Here is a 15,955-nt window from a genome sequence, read left to right as displayed (position 1 = left end):
TCTCCCAGGGTCACTTCAGATGCCGCCTCCCTGGCCTGAAATGAAAGTCACTCAGTTGTGTCCAACTCTTTGCAACCCCATGGACTATACGGTCTATGGAATTCTCTAGACCAGAATACTGGAGTGGGTAGCCTTTCCCTTCTAAATGGGATCTTCCCAATCCAGGGATTGAACTCAGGTCACCTGCATTGCCGACAGATTCTTTATCAGCTGAGCCACAAGGGAAGCCCAAGAATACTGGAGTGGGTAGAAGTCCTAAAAATCCCACTGAATAAAACGTTAACTCTCAACTTTTAGATTGTGAATATTTTTTTAAGTCGACAGCTCTCCCAGGCTAGAACTCTGACCCTTTAGAACAATGTCTAGTACATAAGGAGCACTCAGTATCTATTGAATAAGAGAGTTACAGCTGGGGCAAAAATAAAATCAGCTTTAATGAGGAAATTGTCTGTAGGTACTGGGGTGAGTTGATCACCCCCCTCTTACTTCCTACCCCAGATCCAGATGGAACAAGATTTGAGCTGTCAAATCTGCCACCAAACTGTCACAAAGATTTGTGGCTTGGAAAGGAATTTCCCCAGGTTCTTAATGTATTCACCATGAGACATCCAGCTTCATTTAACAGACCTCAAAAAGAAAACCGGATACTGAAATATGTGTGAAGGGTATGGCATTGTTGCTGTGTGTTGTTCTTGGTTCAAATTTGAGTTAGAGGTTTTGGTTCCCATTCTGAATGAGCAACTTTTCCTTGAATTCAGACTGTCTGGGGATTTCTTGTTCCTCAAATGCATAAAGGATTATTACCCTGATTTACGAGAAGATGCAAAATTCTTGCTACTTGAACATACATTGAAAAAGTTAACTCCCTAAAGAAGGCTGAGCCCTGAAGAATAGATACTTTCGAATTGTGGTGCTGGAGAAGACTCCTGAGAGTCCCTTGGATAGCAAGGAGATCAAACCAGTTAATCCTGAAAGAAATCAACCCTGAATATTCTTTGGAGGGACTGATGCTAAAGCTCCAATACTTTGGCCATCTGATGCAAAGAGACAACTCATTGGAAAAGATCCTGATGCTGGGAAAGACTCAAGGCAAAATGAGAAGGGGGTGGCAGAGGATGAGTTGGTTGGATAGCATCACCAATTCAATGGACATGAACTTGAGCAACCTCTAAGTGATGATGGACAGGGAAGGCTGGCGTGCTGCAGTCCATGGGGTCGCAAAGAGTCGAACAGGACTGAGCGACTGAATAACAACCGTGTGCTGAGGACACAGGAACTGCTAACAGCCTAGGGGAGGAATGCCTGACTCCAGCCAGGCGATGGGCTGCAGGGTTCCTAGTGGTGCTGCTTCCCAGGTTTAACTAGTGTCACTCAGACCAAGTCCCCAGGCGCCAGCAGGAAAGTGAGTCACTCCTGGCAAACCTCTCCACCTTAGCTGACCCATACCCTGCCACAGCTGGCCCATTGGTAGGTCACATCCCTCTCCCTACAGGCAACCTGCCCTTTGAAATCCAGCGGTCACAAACCCCTAAAATATGTATGTGAATTCCAAAATTACATACCACAGATGGAACCACCTCAGTCGGATATAGCAATTCCATGTGGTTCAACTTAAAACACACCAAACTGTACTAGTGGAATACATTTTTAAATACACAAAAAGAATGAATTAAAAATAAACTATATACCAATAAACATGTGAAAAAGATGTTCAACATTAAATCAGGGGAGTGCAAATCAAAACGAGTAACCACCTCACACCTGTCAAAATGGTTATTACCAAAAAGATGACAATAACATATATTGGTGAGGATGTGGAGAAATTGGGACACTCGTGTAGCCATTGGGAATGTAAAATGGTGCAGTCACTGTGTAAAACAATGTAAGATCCCTTAAAAAATTAAACGCAGAACTACCATGAGCCAGCAATCCCATTTTTCTGGGTGTATATCCAGAAGAATCGCAAGCAGAGTCCTGGAGAGACACAGTAGCATTATTAACAATAAAAATGCTGGTCCGTGGATGGATGGATGAATAAACGATGGCATGGACATCCAAATGAATGTTACTCAGCCTGAAAATGGAAGGAAATGGTGACACATCCTACAACCTCAGAGATGAACTCTGGGGACATTTTGTTAAGTGAAGTAAGCCAGACACGAAAAGGCAAATACTGTAGGATTTAACTTATCATTTTTCAGTCATGTTCCACTCTTTGCAACCCCACGGACTGCAGCACACCAAGTTTCCCTGTGCTTCACTATCTCCTGGAGTTTGTTCAAACTCGTCCATTGAGTCAGATTTCACTTATATGAGGTACCTAATCAAACACACAAAATCAAAGTGGAATGGGAGTGGCCAGGAGCTGAAAGGAGGAGGGTCTGAGGGGTTATTGTTTAATGAGCATAGAATCTCAGTTTTGTAAGATAATAACAGTTCTGGAGATGAGTTGCATAGTGGGTGTTTAACACTATTAACTCTACACTTAAAAATGGTTAAGATGGTAAATTTTAAGCTGTGTATTTTATATTTAAAACTAAAAAAAAAAAAAAAGATAAAAAGTGAGTACATAGCTTCAAAGAGAAACAAGTTTAATAAACTTGTACTCTATACGTGATAGGGCACTTACATAAAAAAATAAACTACATACATTCTGTAGCTCTAAGATTTTCTGGCCACATTCCAAAGCACCATCTTGAAAGCCACCCACCTCAAAGGCCAAAGCGCCCAGCAAGACTCGGTGCCCTGGGGTCCCACAGCCCTTCAGCAAGTCCCTTCCCACCTCGGCTGGAGGATTCAAAGAAAAGGCCATTTCACCCACTTTTGCAGTTGGGTTTTATTCCAGAACGGTTGTACAAAGCTGATTTTAAACCCAGTACACCTCCACATGTGAACAGCTCCATCCCTCAGCCCAAAGCCCAAAGCCCTTAAGCAGCTGCTCAGCTGTGAGTGTGGCATCAGCTAGGCTTTTCAGGAGCCTAGAACAAAGTCTTGGAAGCCGATCAGCAGCTGGTCAGTGACTCAGCCAGCTCCCAGAACAGTCTGCGGCCCTGCGTTTGCTGTTTCGTTTTCAGGAGTGTCTCTCACTCTCTGGCCCTGCTGCTTTGCTGACTGATACCAAATCCGTGCAGCACAGGGAGCGTGAGGGCCCACAACCTCTGAGCTGTGCTTGGTGGCCCGTGCCCCACCTACTGGAATAGCCACAAGAACAAGTCCTGTCTGGGCAAAAAATGCACAACGTGAGAGATGCGAGTTGTTTTATTTGGGTGCAAAATGAGGACTGCAGCCCAGGAGCCAGCATTTCAGAGCTCTGATCTGAGCAGGCGAGGAGTGGAGTCAGGTTATATAGGAGTTTTGAAACAAAGGGCAAGTGGTCCCAAACATCAAAATACGATGCTAGTTAAAACCAGAAATCTCGAATTAAGGAGTTTAGTGCTTTTCTATGTATGGGAAGATGCAAGAGTCTGGGCTCAAGCTGAAATCATTCCTTTGACTTGCACCTCAGCTCTCTGGGGCTGGTATCCTGTGTTTCACATCCTGAGTTTTCTCAGGGCTCTCCTGTAGGGAGTGGCTAGTCTGATGACTGCTAGCTGGCAGGTATTCTTTTCAGCCCTGAGTTTCTTCCGGGTTCATCAGTTCACTGTTTAAGGGCTGCAATCTGCAGTTGTTGATGACTGTGACTTCCTTTGTTTACTGATAAGGCTGGAAATATTTCATTTCTGGGGTCAAAGCCCTCAAATGGCCCCAGGGTGTGTTCAGGTGTTACTTGGAAGAACCTAACACTAATCCTTAAAAAAAACACAGCTCACAGAGCCTAACAATCCTGTGAGGTAGGTGGTACCCTTATCCCCATTTTACAGATGAGGGATCAGACTTGAGTGAAGTCACACACTTACCTAGGTCTCAAAGCTATTAAGTGGCGAGCTAAGATGGGGCTCAGAGTTTCTGTGTGACTTGAGCTCTCAGGTACCCCAATACCACAAAACTGGTCCTTTAGGGAAAAAGGACAGAGGGGTGGGGGATGAATCCTGACAGAGAACATTTTTAGTAATTTAGAGAAAACCCACCCACTCACCCAACCACAAGTGGCTGGGGGCACCCACCCAAGTGTGAGCACAACTACACAGCTGCTAATGCCCAGTCTAACCCTGGCAGACCTGCCCTCTGCACCCCTAGAGACCTGTGGTCTTGCTCTCAATAAATAAAGATCCCAGTGGGCAATTCTGCAGAGGGGTCCCAGAATTTAAACTGCTCTACTGTTTCTCAGACTTCTGCTTGAGGGACTAGCGCTGGGTGGGCAGGAGGAATACCTGCCTTGGGTCAAGATACATATGCCAGCCTCCACCCAGAGCTTATCTGCCTTCCCTCCTCCCAGAAGAGCACCTGGTGACTCCTCCCCGCAAGCAGGTGAGGACCCAGCTCCCCATGGTCTGAGGTCTCTGCTGTTCCATTGCTGCCAGAGTTCTAGTTCAGAAAGGGACAAAATGGCCTTGGAGTGGCCTTAACTGTATAGCCTCAGGGCATACTTATTCTCTAGAAAGTGACTCTGGAGGAAGAGGTAGCTGGTGACAACAGGGAAGAATACTTTGCCCCAGGTCACTGGGTGGAGATAAGGGAACTCTGGAATACTGACACCCCCACCCAGCACCCCCAAGGAGGCTGATCCCTTTAGAGCACAGCATGAGGGTGGGGGTGGCTTGATGCCATCCGTTGGTGCATTCCCTACTTCTGCTGGGTTCTAGCCCACCTGCCATTTTCACGGCGTCTATAAAGTGCCATTTGCAAAACCACAGGAGTTGGGGGAGGAAGGGCTGACAACAGCCCTAGAGAGGGGAGGGCTATGCTGTGGGCAGGTGGTCCCAACTCTTCAGACCCTGGGGGCAGCCAGGCATCCTGCCCCAGGCGCTCTCCTGTCCCCGTTCCCCAGGGGAGCTTCTCCTCCCTCACTCCCTTCTGCCCGGCGCTGCCCCCGGGTCTCCGCTGGTGCCCTGGGCCGGGTCCGCCGGCCAGTACTGGTCCTCCATGTACTGCTCCATGTCTGTGCTGCTGTCGGGCTCTCTGTCCTCAGGCGGCGCCCGGAGGCTGCTGGCCACCTGCTGCTCCCACTGCACCTCCACCAGCCGGTAGAGCTCCATGGCTGTCACGGCGTCTTCTACTGACGAGTGCCCGTGCTGGCCCACCTGCGGACGAGAGCCCACGTGTCACTGCCCGCGGTCCTGGGGGGAAGTTAGGCGACCCGGGCTCTGGGTCAGGGCCCAGGGACGTGTACTCTCAGAACACGGGTGCACAGCCTTGTGAGAAGGACATGGGACCCAGTCACAAAGAAAAGCGCTGGAATGCCAGCGGTATCACAAACCATCTCTTTCGCCTATCTCCTTAAATATAAAAACTAGTTTAAAAATCCCTGATTCTGGGCTTCCCGGGTGGCTCAGTGGTAAAGAATCTGCATGCCAATGCAGGAGACATGGGTTCATTCCCTAGTCCGGGAAGATCTCATAGGCCATGGGCTTCGCTCACACCCTGCAACAAGAGAAATCACTGCATTGAGAAGCCCGAGCACCGCAACCAGAGAGCAGCCTCCACTTGTCGCAACTGGAGAAGGTTCGCAGGCAGCAACAAAGATCTACTCGACGCAGTCATATGGAAAAAATAAATACATTAAACCCAATTCAAAGGCTTGCGGAGCAGATGGAATAATGAATGTGAAACACAGGAGGACCAAGACTGACAGGTACCCCTGACCACTCCTGGTTGGAGGAGATGGAATTCTACACGTGAACGAGAGGACAGAAGCAGGAACTGGGTGGGAGATGGATCTAAAGAGAGCAGCCTGGGAGCAGGTGGCTTCCAGTCACAACTTACTGAAGAGGAGGGTGGAGAGAAAATGCCCAGGGTTCTGTGTACACCTGGGAGTCCCAGGACCAGGCTGGGGAAGTGGCAGGCCCCGCACTGCCTGCCCATGGCCCCTGGCTCCCCGCTCCACTCCCCTCCGGCCCCACACACCTGGATCTTCTTGTGCAGCAGCTGCAGGGCCAGGTCCTTAAGAGAGACACGATTCCGGACGTGGAGCCCTGGCTGGCTGAGGAGGCTGGGGACGGAGGTGGTATCCCGGGTCTGGCCCCGAGGGTGGATGTACTTGAGGGCCTGGAAATCGTTGTGCAGGGCGTGGCCCACCACCACCTTGCCCTTCAAGAGCTTGAGGATCTGTGAACAGAGGAGGAGTCAGGAAGGGCCACATCTCAGTGGTCCAGGGACCCCTGTGGGGGGAGGCAGCGTAGATAGGGGTGACCATGGGCCCCACAGTTAATCAGGCTGCTCAAAGTTTGAATGCAGACCCTTGACTCATTACTCACTATCACCAGGGGCCTGTTTAAGCTTCCCCCACACCTGCAAAATGGGAAAGCTGGCAACCACATTGGTGGGGTGGCTGTGAGCACTAAGGAGCTCTTAGATGGGTAGGTTATCCCAGACAAGCATATTTCCTCCTGGCCCAGCCTCTTCTCAGCCTGGAAGACTTAGCCACCCCCGACCCTCTCCCACCTACTTCTGCCCCCAACTTCCACCAGCCCCTCTCACATCAGGGCTCAGCTTTAAACATCAGGAGTCTGCCCCGGCTGCCACCAGGACCCCTGCTGCTCTCTCCTCTGGGGGATTAACCATGTTGTCTAAGTACCTGTTCAGCTCCGCATGGCCTGTTCAGCTGCCCCTCAATGTAAGCTCATTGTAAAATGCAGGGACATGTGTGCCTAGACTAGTGGTGCCCAGTGACAGCTCAGCTCACAGGAGGGAGTCCGGGGAGACGTGCCAGGTGAAGCCAAAGAACTGTGCCAGGCACTGGAGACACGCAACCAAGGACAGCTCTTTCAGCACTAACGCAGCAGTCCCTGTCTTCTGGATTCTGTCCCTTTGCCCCTCTGCCGTCCAGGACTCCCACCTCTCACCCTCGGAACCTGCTCTCTGGCTCAGCTCAGACCATCTGCACAGGGTGAGGCTCTCTTTCCTGACTTCCAGGGGAAGCCACATCCAGGGCCACGGGCCTGCAAACCCCTGGAGCCCTCTTCCCTGGGCTCGCATCTCCTTATCACCCACTGCCAGCCTCCTACAGCCACCTCTGCTGGCGACACATGATTTATCACTAAACTCAGCTTTCATAGCACATGGATAAGGCACACTTAGACTTCAGTGGTAGGGATAGGCCACCACCCCACACACATACACACAAGCCACACGGTGGGAAGGGACTCAGCACACCCCATTCATACTGGCTCAGAGTGTGAGCCGATCCAGCGTGGGCCTGCTTTTGGCAGGCCAAGAGACGTCCCTAGGAGCTGGGGGTCACCACCCGTCTGCCTTCCTGCTGCCTCTATTCCTAATCAGCTCACCTGAAATATCCTTTTAAGAGAAATGCTTACACTGTATCTGCTGTGAAAAAGGAAGACACAAGATGACTTGTATCAGTATTCCCTAAATGTACCTCATCCCAAGAACAAATCAGAAATGTTAAGTATAGCTTTGCTACAATGCTTGGTTTAAAAATGCAGAATGGTCCAACCTGGTTGATGGGACTTGAGAGTAATGCAAATTTTGCCCTTGATAAACATTGAGTGAATGCAGAAACCATACTCAGTTTAGCAGAGCCACAGGGAAATCACAAAGTGCCCACACCTCAGAAGTCTACCAGCCAGCTTAGCTCACCTGCATGCTTCCCACACCTGGCTTCCCACTTCCTAACTTCAGGTAACACCCTTAACCGCTCCACCACAGCACAAGCCACCATCCTCTCGACAGCTACTTCCCTGAGTGCTCCAGGTCTTATCAAGGCAAGTTCAGTTCAGTCGCTAAGTCGTGTCTGGGTCTTTTCAAGGCAAGTTCAGTTCAGTTCAGTTGCCAAGTCAGGTCCGACTCTTGGCGACCCCAGGGACTGCAGCACATTAGGATCCCCTGTCCTTCACTATCTTCCGGAGTTTGCTCACAAAGCACCATATGTAAATTTACACTTTCCTTAACCACTGAACCTGTGCAAAACTGTGCTTCCACTGTTATTAGGCTTCTATCTTTTTATCTGGGGGGTCATTGATAAAGCTTAAGTGTTGTGTCTCTAACCCCATTTTCCCCATCAGCTCTAGGGTATTTATCATACAGGTTTGTACAGCACGATGGTTTTTAGAAACACACATCAATTCCCTCCCAAGACCTAGAGACTTGCAGGATCCTCTACGGAGAGGATCTGGGACAAGAATCCAAAATTGTTAATAAGGATTTAGGTATATTTCCTATGCTCAAGGATGTTTGGGAGTTCCTGGCACGTTAGTGTGGTCCCAACCACAAATTAATTTTCCTCAAAGCAATGAGTCCGTTGGACAGCAAGGAGATCAAACCAGTCAATCCTAAATCAACCCTGAATATTCACTGGAAGGACTGATGCTGAAGCTGAAGCTCCAATACTTTGGCCACCTGATGGGAAGAGCTGACTCACTGGAAAAAATCCTGCTGCTGGGAAAGATGGAAGGCAGGAGAAGGGGACGACAGAGGATGAGATGGCTGGATGGCATCACCGACTCAACGGACATGAGTTTGAGCAAACTCCAGGAGGTGGTGAAGGACAGGGAAGTCTGGCATGCTGCAGTCCATGGGGCCACAAAGAGTGGGAATATGACTTACTGACTGAACAACAACAAAGCAATTAAAAACTAACATAAAAAAATACCAAAATATTAACACCTGAAGGTGACAATGCTATGGACCTTATACATTTTATGCAGACACGTAGTACTTTTATAACAGAAGAAGAAAATGTGGAGTATAAGCTGTTTCCCATCTTGTGGGAAAGGCACAGCCTTTCCACACACACCACCACGTGGGACGGCCAGCAATCGCTCCATGCAGGTAAGGCAGGATTTCTACTCACCCTTTCCTATGGAGAGGAAACCCATTGTTTGAAGAAGCTTAGTAAGGTTCCCAAGGTCTCTCTGCTTCCAGTGGCTACACGTTAACTCAGACCTGGGCTAAGCCCCCCGCCCTGCCCTCACCTCTTTCTGGGCCACTTGGAAGGGGGTGGCTTTGCGCATGTGCTGCCGGGTGATGCCGCTCCAGCGCGTGCGGTAGTCCACGATGGGCATCTCAGGCCGGATGTACTTGTCGTAGAGGACCTCGCCGTGGTAGCTCACCACGGAGCAGCGGGCCAGCTCACTCACGCGCCCTCGGGGTCCTGTGCCCACCATCTCGCAGTCGATGGCCACGCATTTGCTGGGCAAGGGGCCGGCAGAGTCCCTGGGAGCTGGCTTTCTGCTGCACCCAGCACCTCCAGGTTCAGCCCGCGGACGCTGCCTGGCACTGCTGGTGGCTTCTGTGCCTGGCGGGGCCCCGGGCAACGTAGGCAGAGGGGAGGGTCCTGGCTCCCAGAGTGGGCTCAGCAGTCCCTGCTCCTGCAGCAAGGCCTTCCGGGCCATGAAGCGCTGGTGCTGTCGGCTCTTCCTCTTGTGCTTCCTCCGAAGCACATCCTTGGCATTCGGGCTGGCCAGGGAAGGGCTCGGGCACTGCACTGACTCAGAAGCTTCCTGGGGTACCATCCCCATCTGTGCACCGCTCAGGGCCAGGGAGACCTGGGAGGTGATCTGCCAACAGGGCAGCAGCCTGGGAGAGAAACAGGGCAGAGGGGCGGGGTGAGGAGCAAGCCCGGCCAGCCCTGCCCCCCACACCCCTTCCCTCCAGCCAGTGTGCAACTGCTGTACAGCGTGCAAGATACCAGACAAAGCCAAGGACCTGTTTTAATGATAACTGCACTCACAGAGTCAATATCACCTGCAAAATCACTGTCTTAAGTACTTTACATGGAATCACTCAATCTTTCCCACAACTCAAAAAGGTATTATTATCCCCGTATTGTAGGTGCAAAAAGTGAGGCATCAAGGCTTAGTAATTCATCCAATTAATAAACAAAGGCTGATGTGAACCCAGAACCCAGGCTTTCAAATTCTACACCATAGCCTACCTCCAACATTGTTAGCTTAAACTAAAAATTATGAAAAACTTTTAGAGAGGTTTAAGAGAAAATAAACAAAATGAGAAAATAAAGATTACAGAGGTGTTACATATATACGAAATCCCATTTTGGATAAACAAATAAAAGCTTTATGCAATGTAAAGGTAGAACCTTTTCTACCCACAGTAGAACTTAGAGAAACTATTTCACAGGAAGCCCACAACAGTTGTATTTTTGGTATGTGTTAACCAAAATGACATATGACTTTCTAATTCACTCGTCATAACACTGTCTACAAACATTTAACATAGTTGGACTCGTAGTTTAATCATGGAGGTCTAGAGGCATAGGTGAGCTGGTAAACCAGCTCAAATCGAAAATGGAGAAACAGAAAAAAGCCCTGAGGCACAGTGCTGCGGACTTCCGTGGGACCTCCTCCAAGCTCTCCCTGCCTGAACACTGGGCTGACAGGAGATCCTGTCACACACCATGGTCACAGGAAATAGCTGTTTGTTCACGTGGGTTTACAAACCCCATGCAGTAAGACCGGCATCTTCCCAATAGTCAAGGATGTAGCCTGGGAAGCCTCATCTCATTTGCTGTGCTAAGTCAGCTGGTAGATTTTGAATAGACCAGAAAACCAGCGCTTTGAAGCAGTCAAGCAGGGACTAACTCAGCTCAGAATAAGTACCTAACCAATTCAGGTTCTTTGCATGTAAACCCACCCTTCCCTTGTGAAGAGGAAATGGTAAAATCCATGTGTATTTTTTTTAATTATTATTATTTTAAAAGTTACTGGAGTATAACTGATTTACAGTGTTATTAATTTCAGCTGTATAACAAAGTGATCAGTTATACACACACACACACACACACACACACATTCCTTTTCATGTGCTTTTTCATTAAGATTTATCACAGGATATTGAATATAGTTTCCTGTGCTATACAGGGGGCTTCCCCAGTGGGTCAGTGATTACAAAAAAAAATCCACCTGCAATGCAGGAGGCGAGGGTTCTATCCCTTGGTCGTGAATATCCCCTGGAGGAGGGCATGGGAACCCACTCCAGTATTATTGCCAGGAAAATCCCATGGACAGAGGAACCTGGCGTGCTGTAGTCCATGGGGTCACAAAGAGTTGGACATGACTGAGCATCTGAGCAGCAGCAGCAGCGCTATACTTGTTTATCCATCCTATATGTAATAATCTGCATTTGCTAATCCCAAACTCCCAATCCTTCCCTCCCCCACCCCATTATTTCAGTCTCTTGGTTCATTAATCCGTCTTTCATCTAGACTATATGCTTTGATGTAGCCTTTGAAATCTTTACAGGTGACCAATTTTAGTTGCAACTATATTCATGAAAATGCTATTTCCTAGTACATCTGATTAAAATTGAGCTGCTCATTCTTAACTCCTGAATCAACTATTCTTCATAGTATCAAAGGGATTTTCTGTGGAGTCAGCAGTGTCATATCCTAGGCTTTCCACTGGTTAGTATATATTTGTATTGTGGCCAAATCCCCATTACGCTACATATTTACATTTATTATATGTATACATTATAAACTCCCTGCATACACCCACACACACACATAAATATATGAAAGGACCCACGACTGTCATCAGGCCAGGTATTTAAAAAGCAGACACGCTAAGTTAGAGAAGGCCTGGCAGTGGAGGAGACACTTTGAAGGGTTTCAGAAAGGTCCATGAGTCAGCCCAGGAAGGGAAGGGCACGCAGACAGAAAAAAACATGGACACGAAGTCCAAGAGGCAAGACAGATTCATGGTGGGAAAGCAAGGATTTGGGTGCAGCAACTGGAAAGAAAGGAGGTAGGAGCGAGGAGACCGGGAAAGTAAGAGAGAACTGTCCCTGGAGAAAAGTCAAAGTTGGGGCTTCATCCAAAGGTGGGTGGGAACCATCAATCTCCAGAGTTTTAGGGAGAGGGGGACAGGATCACAACTGCCTTAAAGGAAGAGACATGGAAAAAGAACATAGGAATCTGCGCAAGGGCAGCAGAGATTAAGAGAAATGGGAGGAGAGATGAACTACCTACCATTCAGTGATGCCTGGACCAGAGGGGAGTTTCCGTGACCCATCCTCCCTCTGCTTCCTGACCCCTTACCCCAAGAACTCTTCTCCTTTTTAAACGGGCTCTCAACTATAATCAACTTCTTCATATTCACAAGTCACCTACTGAGGCTGACAGATACAGAACCTCAACTTGCCTTGGCCCAGTAATGGGGAGAATGAGGTCTAAGAAGACAGAGACCCACTAATAACTGCCTTCTGTAGGGGAGGAGGGACCTTGTCCTTCTCTGAGATGACTAAGGACCCTGCAATGTCAGGAGCCGAGGCCCAGACTAGGGTCGATGGCCTCCCTAAACCTGTTGACAAAGTTTCAAAGAAGCCAGAAATTGGTGGCATGGTGGTAAAGAATTCACCTGCCAATGCAGGAGACGCAGGATCCCTGGGTCGGGAAGATCTCCTGGAGAAGGAAACGGCAACCCACTCCGTATTCTTGCCTGGGAAATCCCATGGACAGAGGAGCCTGGAGGTCCGTGGGGTCGCAGAGTAGCATGGAGGAGGGGGAAAAAAAAGTCTCAGGGGCTCTTTGTTCCAAGAAATGAAAGCAGTCCTCTTCTACATGTCCTGACTTAGCTGACACATCAGAACCAACAATTAATCATCAAGGGCACATAGTCCTCTTCTTGGGCTCAGTGAAGCTAGGGAGAAGCTTCGCTCAAACAACAAATGTTTCAGTGAAGCAAACAACTCTCTCTCCCACCCAGAACCAACATCTGAATCAGCAGCCACCAGGCCTTTGGACAAAGGAACTGCAAAGTCAGAATCGCCAGTGGCCTCAAGGCCACCAACTTGCTGGCCATCAGGAAGATGGGCAGTTCTAGACCCTGCTCTGGCACTAAAGAGCTGGATGAACAGGACCAACAGGACCGCTCCCACCTAGGTCCACTGTCTCCTAACTCAGGGGTCCCCAACCTCTGGGCCACAGACCGGTACCTCCTGTCAGATCAGCAACACCATTAGATTAGAAAGAACCATAAGGCACTTGAATCATCCAGAAACCATCCGCCCTGCCTTCCCAGTCCATGGGAAAATCTGTCTTCCAAACCTGTCCCTGGTGCCAAAAAAAAGTTGGGGATGGCTGACCTAACATAAAACTAGGGTTTATTAAACCCAGCGTCAACTAGGTTGCTGCTGCTGCTGCTAAGTCGCTTCAGTCGTGTCCGACTCTGCGCGACCCCAAGACGGCAGCCCACCAGGCTCCCCCGTCCCTGGGATTCTCCAGGCAAGAACACTGGAGTGGGTGGCCATTTCCTTCTCCAATGCGTGAAAGTGAAGCCACTCAGTCATGTCCTACTCTTAGCGACCCCATGGACTGCAGCCCACCAGGCTCCCCCATCCCTGGGATTCTCCAGGCCACCCACCTCCAAAAAGCAGCTCATTATCAAAAACAATCAAGACGTCTGTTTAAAAAGTCTGATTTCCAGGCCTACCCCCACACCTTAACTGCCATTTGGGGAAAAGGGCCCTCGAATCTGTATTTCAGACTGCGCGGCCCCGCCCCCCGCAACAGGACACTAATAATCGCGGGAATTTGAGAAAAGCCGGCTCGATGAGATCCCCTGTGCCGCTGAAAAGTTAAAATGAGACAAGAAAGTCCGAGGAGAGCCTGCTCAGTCTCCCCCGGCCGCCGGCGTTCCCGGGGAGTGACTTGCGGGCGGCCGGGCCTCACCAGGGAGGGACTGAGGCATTGGTCACTCAGGGGTCGCGGCTGCCCGGCCAACGCCCACCAGGCCCGGGCCCACTGCCCAGCGCCGCCCACTCAGACCCGAGACCCTAGAGCAGGGCGCGATGCGGGCCAAGAGGCGCCCCGGGCCGGGCCTGCACTCCCGCGGCCCCGGGAGCGGAGCCGGCCCGGCCAGGAGTCCCCGGCCACAAGTTGGGGGCGGACACCTCTCGCGGGGCCCCTCCGCGGCCTGGACATGTCGCGCCAGCCAGCCCCACCCCGAGATCCCCGGCAGGGTCCCCGAGCTCACCTGAAAGCCCCGCGAGTCTCCTCACGCCAGCACGTGGCGTCCAGGGAGCCGGCAGCCGCTACACGCCCGGGCAAGCCCCGCCGCGGCCGCCCGCCTATTGGCTAGCTGGACGGCAGCTCCCGCCTAAGGCCTCTTCTGATTGGTCGGAAGCCTAGCTCGCTGCCGGTTGGCAATGGGAGCATAAGGGGCGGGGACTCCCAGAGGGGCGTGGTTTGTGCCCAGGCGGGCCCCGCCCGCGGAACTTTTTAAAGCCGACTGGAGGGGACTGTGGCCTTTTTTCTCGCCAGGGTCCGCTCCCACCTAGGTCCCCAGGCTCCAATTCATCCCCTTCCCTGGGTGAGGATGTGGACTCTTATGAGTTCCGTGCCACTAAAGGCAGAATGACTTACTGTGTACACACCCACATTTGAAGAAGGTGGCCCCTACCTCCTCCGGTGCTGAGGAGACCCGGTGAAATAATAATATACCTGATAAGCACTAAAGAAAGATTTTTTTAAATTAGGATTGCTTCTTCGGCGCTACTTTTTTCACTGATCCTTTTGCAGTACTTTATTCATAAGTAGTAAGTTCCTACCATGGGCTCCGCAATGGGATACATAGAATAAGCTCAGTTGGTGGAGATTCTAGTTGCTCACAGTTCGGCACAGTAACAGAGGTTAACAGCTAACTTACTGCAACGTGAATAATAAAAACAATAATAAAGAGCTTGCATTTATTATTGAGCATTAACAATATGCCAGGCAATACACCCATTTAGTCTAATGAACTCTTTGAGATACTATTTCTGTTTCACAATTAAGGAGATTGACATTTAAAGAAATTAAGGAAAAACAGCTCGAATCCAAACCAAGACCCTTACCTAAGAAGTCAGATTCCTTCTAGCTCCATTTTGCAAGCATCAGTGCCATCGCAAGGTAACCAGAGGCTCAGGGGTACCTGGGCCTATTTCTGATCAGAATACAGATTTAAGGGAAGCAGGACAAAGGATAAGGCCGCTAGAGAGATAAGCATTCCTACTCAGATTCCTGACAGTTTGGGGGAGCTGAAAGAGTTTCAGCCAGAGCTGGTTCACCAGCAGATTTACTTTTGAGGGAGCTCACTCTGGCTGCAGTATGAGAGGAATGGACCATGCCTGGAGAAAGAGGAGTGGGAGCAGGGTGACTGTGGACTCTAAGGCAGGATAAGATCCTAATGGCCAGAGTGGTGCATGTGTGTGTGCCTGCTCAGTTGTGTTTGACTCTTTGCAACCCCATAGACTGTAACCCACCAGCTCCTCTGTCTACGGGGTTTCCCAGGCAAGAATACTGGAGTGGGTTGCCATTTCCTTCTCCAGAGATCTTCGTGACACAGGGATCAAACCTGCATCTCTGTGTCTCCTGCCTTGGCAGGCAGATTCTTTACCACTGCACCATGTGAGAAGACCAGCCAGAGTGCTAGGTAAGGAGGATGAAGAGCTTGGGACAGATTCCTGAGCTCCCTAGGAGGCAACATTGAGAGGACAGACAGAGAAGGGAAGGAATGCAGAGCAGCTGTTTTCAGACAAGGTGACTTTGTCAGAGGCAACTCTGGGGACAGGAAGGGTTTTAATAGAGTCAGTTACCAGATCCTTGACTCCCATGGGACTAGACCTGAGAATGGAACTGGAGTCTTTAGAGTACAGCTTCCCTCTCCCCTTGTATAACCAGCTGTCTCCCACTTTACAAAGGAAAGTCACAGACACACACCCAGTCTAAACTTTGCTCTGCAACATTACCCTAGGAAATAAAGGAGTCTCCCAATTCTGAATATGAATTGGGTTTCCCAGGTGGCTCAGCAGTAAGGAATCATCTGCCAAGCAGAAGATATGGGTTCTATCCCTGGGTCAGAAAGATCCCCTGGAGAAAGAAATGGCAACCCACTTCAGTATT

At 49.9% G+C, this 15,955-nt stretch overlaps 1 protein-coding gene across 1 annotated transcript; it reads right to left on the bottom strand.

Annotated features, from left to right (window-relative positions):
* Positions 1 to 2,817: 2,817 nt before the first annotated feature.
* AEN (apoptosis enhancing nuclease) lies at positions 2,818 to 14,217 on the bottom strand. Its single transcript, XM_027521409.1, has 4 exons — positions 14,049 to 14,217; positions 9,030 to 9,633; positions 6,004 to 6,204; positions 2,818 to 5,180 (listed from the first exon to the last, which is right to left on the bottom strand). The coding sequence occupies exons 2-4, from the start codon at positions 9,573 to 9,575 to the stop codon at positions 4,944 to 4,946; spliced, it is 984 nt and encodes a 327-aa protein (XP_027377210.1). The 5' UTR covers positions 9,576 to 9,633; positions 14,049 to 14,217; the 3' UTR covers positions 2,818 to 4,943.
* Between the last annotated feature and the right edge of the window lie 1,738 nt (positions 14,218 to 15,955).

The sequence above is a fragment of the Bos indicus x Bos taurus genome, chromosome 21 (genome assembly GCF_003369695.1).
Source record: "Bos indicus x Bos taurus breed Angus x Brahman F1 hybrid chromosome 21, Bos_hybrid_MaternalHap_v2.0, whole genome shotgun sequence".
NCBI classification, from domain to species: Eukaryota; Metazoa; Chordata; class Mammalia; order Artiodactyla; family Bovidae; genus Bos; species Bos indicus x Bos taurus.
The sequence above is the reverse complement of the archived record's forward strand: the minus strand, read 5'-3'. Positions and strand labels throughout refer to the sequence as shown.

What these genes read in the sequence shown, in the direction of transcription:
- AEN (XM_027521409.1), bottom strand. Translation starts at nt 9,575, where the DNA reads ATGGGGATGGTACCCCAGGAAGCTTCTGAGTCAGTGCAGTGCCCGAGC. An exon ending in TCCAAGTGGCCCAGAAAGAG is followed by an intron (nt 6,205 to 9,029) that starts GTGAGGGCAGGG and finishes CTCTGTTCACAG; the next exon opens with ATCCTCAAGCTCTTGAAGGG. An exon ending in TGCTGCACAAGAAGATCCAG is followed by an intron (nt 5,181 to 6,003) that starts GTGTGTGGGGCC and finishes TCTCGTCCGCAG; the next exon opens with GTGGGCCAGCACGGGCACTC.